Genomic DNA, 6,738 nt, shown 5'->3' on the forward strand with positions numbered 1-6,738 from the left:
CCCTGGGAACACCCACCAGGAGCAGCCCCAGGGCACCGTGGGAACGCCCACCAGGTCCTGGGCCTTAGGGTTGTTCCCTGGAAGCTTCTGGAAGGCAGTGAAATCAGCTGTGGTCTTGTGGTGCCTGGAGAGGATGCAGCCTCCAGGACATAGTGTCCCCTGCAGCATCCCATATGTGCTCTCCTAAATGAAGGGCTCAATTTGAGGGTTTCAGGGAAAAGTGAATGCAGCCCAAGGTTGAATCTGTGACTGAGAAACGGACTGAAGAAAAGACCCCGTCTGAGGGGAAAATTGGAAAAGACAAAGCAAGGGTGCTATGATTTGAACATTTGTCCCCCTTGAACCTCGTGTTGAAACAATGCTCAAGGTGGCAGTATTGAGAGGTGGGGCTTGTACGGGGTAACTGGGTCATGAGGGTTCATGAATGGATCAGCCCGTTTGCTGACTAATAAGTTAATGGATTATGGTTATCACGGGAGTGGGCTGATGTCTTTATGAGAAGAGGAAAAGACCTGGGCTAACACAGCCCCCTCACCGTGTGGCATCCTGGGCCACCTCGGGACTCTACAGAGACCCCACCTGCAAGAAGGTCCTCATCAGATGCAGCCCTTTGACCTTGGACTTCTCAGCCTCCAGAATTGTAAGAAATAGTCTCCTTTTCTACATAAATTATTCAGTTTCAGATATTCTGTTATAAACAAATGAAAATGGACTAAGAAAATTGGTACCAGGAGTGGGGTGGTTGACAATAATGAATACTTGAACCTATGGAAGCAGCTTTGGAACTAAGTAATAAGCAGAGGCTGAAAGCATTTGGAGGAGAAGGCTTTTAAAAACCCGGTATGTCTGTAAATGGATCATTGAGGGTGATTCTGGTGAGGGTCTGCCTGGAAGACAAAATGACAAGGGAAAGTTTGGAACTCTTTAGAGATCCGTTAAGTGGTCATGACCAGGACGCTGATGGAAATATGGACCGGAAAGGCCATTCTGATGAGATTTCAGATGGAACTGTGGAGCAAGGTATTAAAACCTAGAATAAAGACCAGCCTCATCATAAATTAACAAAGACCTTGGCTGAACTGTCCATGTGGAACAGCTTTGTCAAAGGCTGAACTTGAGAGTGGTGAACAAGGGTATCTGGTAGAATAAATATCCAAGCAGCAAATAATTAGGCTGCTGCGTGGCTACTTCCAGCCACTACACTGAGCTGCAAAAGGGAAAAAATAACTCGGAGATGGAATTTATCATCAGAAGAAAAGCAAGTGGAAGGATCTGGAAGCTCTTAGCCTGGCCACGTAAAGAGTGAAAGGTGTGCCCAGGAGAGGAGCCAAGGCTCTGACCATTCACCAAAAGTCCATACAGAGAGAAGGGGCTGGGTGCTGTTCTTCAAGGCAGTGGAAGAAACACCCAGAAGGCATTTCAGAGATCTTCAAGGCTGCCCTCCCGTTGCCAGCCTGGAGGCCATGGAGGGCAGAACTGTTCTGGCGGATGGGCCAGAGGTCCCCTCCACAGGCTCCCTGCCCCGGGCCTGCTGGGGACCGTGCTCCCTAAATTCCAGTGCAGCTGTCCATGGCAGCCCCAGCGGTGGCTCAGCCAGCTCCAGTGCAGATAGACCCACAGCTCAAGATGTGGACATAGCATTGGCCATGGCCACGTGGCACTGATTCTGCAAGCTTCCAGAGAGCAAGATGGAGACTTGGCAGCCTCCATCCAGATTTCAAAGGATGCCATTGAAAGTCTGGGGGCCCGAGCAGAGACTCGCCCCAGGGATGGAGCCACCACAGAGGGCCCAGCAGAACAAAGCCTAGTGCAGCCACGGGAACAGGACCCCCACCAGGACCCCAGAGCTGTGGAGTCACTGGCAGCTCGGGAAGCTTCAGGCACCAGACTCCAACCTGGAAGAGCAGCCGTGTGGGCTGCACCCAGCAAAGCCGTCGGGGAGGCCCAACCCCCAGCCCATGTGTCCGGAGGTAGCAGGTGCTGTTGGAAGAGCCCATTCCCTGAATTTAGGGTCACGTCAGCCCTGTGGGGTGGGGGCTTGCTTGGAGCCTCCACTCCTCTCTTTTTGCCTGTTCCCCTGTTTTCAAGTGGGAACATCTCAACCGGTTCCACTGCTGTATGTCGGAAGCAGAGAACTTGTTTTGATTTCACAGGCTCATAGATAAGACTCTGACTTTTGAGTTGCTGCTGGAACAAGTTAAGACTTCGGGAGCATGGGTTTTGTAGGAATGTATTTGTACATGATAAGGACATGAGTCTTGGGGGCAGAATGCTATGGTTTGAATGTTCCCTCCAAAACTCATGAATGGGTCCATCTAATTAATGGTTTTAGATTCAGGGGTTATCCTGGGAGTGGGACTGGTGGCTTTATAAGAAGAGGAGGAGAGACCTGAGCTGGCACACTCAGCCCCTCGCCATGGGATGCCCTGCACCGCCCTGGACTCTGTGGCATCCCCACCTGCGAGAAGGCCCTCACCAGACGTGGCTGAAAGCGACCGTTGCTGGGCCACACACAGCCACAGCAGAGATCCCCAGTACCGAGGTCACTCAGAGCGTGTTTTCCAACCTCGGTGACGTAAAGTGGGAAATCAGTAACAAAAATGGACCTGTGAGAAACACGGGCGCCTTGAAATTAAACAGTTACTTATGATGATCAAATTAGTCAAGGAAGAAGTCACAGTGGAATTCAGAAAACACTTTAAATTGACTTAGATTTAAACTGACTTAGTGAATGGAAATACTACAAATAAAAATTTACGCGACTTAGCTCAAACAGGTTACAGGAAAAATACAGCCTTGAATACAAGAAGAAAGCCAGAAAAAACCTTGATTTAAGCTTTGATTTTGAGAAGCTGGACAACAACAATAAATTACATCTAAGAAAAATGAAAGAGGACAAATCAATACAGCACAAGAAACAGCGAAGTCAAAACCAGCAAAGGAAATCCAAGGCACAAGTTGGTTCCAAAGAGAAGACAATGAAATGGAGAAATCCCTGCTCAAGAAAAAAAGGGAAAAGGCGAGTTTCCAATGTGAGCAAGAAAAAGACCCATCACTGAGATGATGCAGGTGTTGAGAGTTCACACAGAAAGTTCTTTACAGCCTTACTCCAATACAAGCGACAATGGACCCAAACGGACCAAGTCCTCAAAAAAGCACAGCTCAGCAAAGCCAACAGAAGCGTAGAAAATCCACATGATTCAATGTCTGTCAAATAAATCGAATCTTTTATTTAAAATGTTGCTACAAAGAAAACCCAGACCCCACTGGCTTCACCAGTAAATTCTTCCAAAAACTGAAAGAAGAAATAACCACTTTGAAAACTCATAGAAATAAAGCAAAAAACTTCCTCTTTTACTAAGAGGCTAAATGAACATTGACACTGGAAACTTAGCAGGGACACTACAAGAAAGGAAAAGCTCTCTCATCACTATTACACAAAAATCCTAACAGAATACAGCAAATAAAATCCAGCAGTTGTAAAGGGTGCACGTTGGTGCCAAGTGGTTGTGTCCCATGGGGTTCAATATCATTGGGCACGTTAACAGAAGGAAAAGGAGACAAATCGTAAGATCGCCTTGACAGGTGCAAAAAAGGTATCTTTCATAATCCAACATCCACTCATGATTTTTAAAATTGAGATAGAAGCAAATGTCCCTAATCCAATGAAGAATCTCTCTACAGCCCTAGTATGCATCGTATTTAGTGGTACAACGTTGAAAAGTTTTCCGCAAGAGTGGAAATGTGCGCCCGATCGGCGCTTGTATTGAATATAGTACAAAATGACTAGAAAAAGAAAGGAAATGCAGAAAGACTGAAAAGAAAATACAGAACCAAGAGACTGAAGAACTCGGGTGCTGTTCCTGAGTGCGGGCCGAGAGGCTCCGCGCTGTGAAGCCACCCGTTCTCTGTGACCGAGGGTTCACGGAGCCTCTTCCTCCCCCGGTGAGGTCTTAGCCTGGTTCCCCTGAGCTATTAGCAACATAGTTTTCCACAGAGATGGCCTGGCAGGTGGCCCAGGGCTGTGTCCCTTGTGGGGACCTGGGGCTGCGCCACTGCCATGTGGCCACGGGAGACACAGGGTAGGAGCTGTACGGGGAAAAATGACAAATCAGACCGCGGGCTAAAATTCAGAAGTTCTGTTCATCAAAAATGCCCTGCCGAGAGTCGAGGGGCAGCCACAGAGAATGAGAAGACCTTGACACTAGGTTGCCTGACACATGTGCGTCCCACGTGGGGGAGGGTGTGGGTCCCTTTTAAATAAGAAAAGGAGACACTGATAGAAGATGGCATGAGGTTGGAATCTCACAAAAGTAGGATTTGTGTGGCCAATAAACGATTTTAATGGTGCTCAAGTTCATTAGTCAGGGAAATGCAAAATTGAAGCCGGACGCAGATAACCAGACACCAACCAGATTGGCTCCCGTGGAAAAGGAGGACATGGCCATGGAGATGAGACGGGGAAGGGGGCAACTGAGGCTCCCTGGGCCTCATGCCCACCCCTGGGCGCAGCAGCCCGGGCAGAGTTCTGGCGGAATCGCTGTAGCTGACGCCACGCGTACACACCTGACTCCGCGCCCGGTAGAAATGCTTCGCTGGGGTCCCCAGAGAGCAGCATCGCTCATGACCCCCAACGACAGGAAGCCACCCAGATGCCCTCGGCCACAGAAGGGATGAAGAAGCTGTGGCGTTCCCAGCTGCGGTGTCTGCGGCGAGGAGGGTCAGCCCCACGCTCCACCTGGGTGAAGCCCACAGCGCAAGCCAGAGGCCCGGCAGAAAAGCCCGCCCGAGCTGCTAGAATCTGCTGTGGTCCCCTTGTGGGGAGGAGGGCCACTGGCCAGCAATGTCCTGTCTCTTTGCCTGGCCACACGGTGTGCCCACTGCAAAAGTCCGTCAAGCTTTTCACGCATGGGCTTTTACACCACTTTCTGTATATTCTACTTTGATAATAAGTTTTGTAAACACTGCTTTGTTTGTGCAAACTTGAAGCTATGACTCAGAACCACAAGCCTCACAGCTCGACAGAGGGAGGGCTGCCCTTGCGGAGAGGCCCAGGCCTCTAGGAGCCCTCTGGCTGGCCCTCAGGGGCTGTGGTGGCCGCCTGCTGCTGGTGGTGAGGAGCCTGAACCGCGTGCCCGGTCTGGTATTAGACAGACTCATAGTCCACAGGAGGGGATGGGCTAGAGACGCCGCCTGCAACGCCTGACCACAGCCGACTAGCATCCCTGGGCCAGGAAGAGAGGGCCTTCCCCGGGGGAGTGTGGGGGCACAGCTCTGAGTCTACGCTGTGTACACGTGTGTGTCCGTGTGTGTCCGTGCCTGTATGCGTGAGTGTGTGCGTCTGTGTACATGTGCGTGTCTGTGTCCGTGCATGTCTGTGTGTCTAGGTCCGTGTACACTTGCGTCTGTGTGTGTCTGTGCATGTCTGTGTGTGTGTGTCTGTGCACGGGTGTGTGTGTGTGTCCATGCCTATCTGCATGAGTGTGCATCTGTGCACACGTGTGTCTGCATGCATCCATGTGTCTGTACATGTATGTCTCCACATGTGGTGCAGAGGACACAGGAGGAAAGATGGAGGGAAAGGCACCACTCACGGAGGAGGCGCTGGAGAATTTTCCATTTGTTATTTTGGGTTTGGCGAACATGCACTTCGCGTCATGCAAATCAGGTTTCTAAACATTAACAACCGGAGAGAAATGACATTTTGGGGCCGCCGGTGACTCGTGCGTGCCTCTGCTGCCCCCTGGTGCCATCCCCGAGTCACTCCCAGCAGGGCCCCCCAAACCCCGAAGGCCCCAGCCCGGGGCAGGAAAGGCACAAAGACCCGCTCTGGCTCTGCCGCGAGGTCCCCTGGAAACGAGGGAACAGCACAGCGACGTCCCTGCATCCTAAATGCGTCCCCTGATAGCCGTTTTTCACCACTCAGGCTTGGCAAAATCTCTGCGTCACTGAACAGCACTTTAACCTCTTGAATGAGATGCCTCCTACCTTTCGGGTCCTCTTTCTGCACCTCTCACGGGACAGGTAAAGACGCTCGTTCCTGTTGAGGTCGTCCCCAGCCCGCTGAGAGGCCTCAGGGAGGCAGAGACCCAGCCGTGGGCTGCCCACACCTCAGCCCCACTCCAGGGAGGCCTGGGACTCGGGAAATGCCCAGCCGGTCCTGAGAAGGTGCCGGACAGACACCAGCTACCAATGACACAGGGTGGGGGCGGTCCAGGGGCGCGGCACACCCCCTCCTGCGACCTGTCTCCCGTACAGGGCCTTTGTGTCTGGTCTGGGCGTCCTGACCTGAAGGTCACTGTGACAGCAGAGTGGAGAGCAGGATGGCTGCCCTCTCCTGCTCCCACTGGCCTGCAGCCAGCCAGCGGTGACTCTGGCAGCGACCACAGAAGTCACTGGCTGTGGCCAGTTGCCCGGTGCATGACCCAGCCTGTTCTCAGTCCAGGTCCTGACTGGCCATTCACACCCAGCTGTACCCCTGGAGGCACACACGGGGAGGGCCCTGCTGGGGGTGCGTGGTCTGCAGAGTGGGCCTCACTGGGCTCCTCTGAGGTCACTGGAGCTGGGCTGTGAGGTGTGTCTCCATCGTGGCTTGCCTGCGACCCTGGCCCGCGTCCTGCCAGCAGGTCCTGTCTATACGGTGCTGCCTATGAGAAACCCAAGTTCATTACTGCAGCCAAAGGAAAGGTGCAGCCGGTGGGAGGTGAGCAGGGCAGGGAGTGGGGAGGAGGAGCAGGA

The 6,738-nt window shown here is 52.3% G+C and overlaps 1 protein-coding gene across 1 annotated transcript in view; it reads left to right on the forward strand.

The window, feature by feature from the left end:
* CFAP46 (cilia and flagella associated protein 46) overlaps nucleotides 1-6,738 on the forward strand; it is a 157,857-nt gene that overhangs the window by 128,908 nt on the left and 22,211 nt on the right. The window contains 2 exon segments of the mRNA XM_011980848.1: nucleotides 5,927-6,024; nucleotides 6,627-6,703. Of these exon segments, the coding sequence (XP_011836238.1) occupies nucleotides 5,927-6,024; nucleotides 6,627-6,703 (175 nt within the window).

The sequence above is a fragment of the Mandrillus leucophaeus genome, unplaced genomic scaffold (genome assembly GCF_000951045.1).
Source record: "Mandrillus leucophaeus isolate KB7577 unplaced genomic scaffold, Mleu.le_1.0 Scaffold219, whole genome shotgun sequence".
NCBI lineage: Eukaryota > Metazoa > Chordata > Mammalia > Primates > Cercopithecidae > Mandrillus > Mandrillus leucophaeus.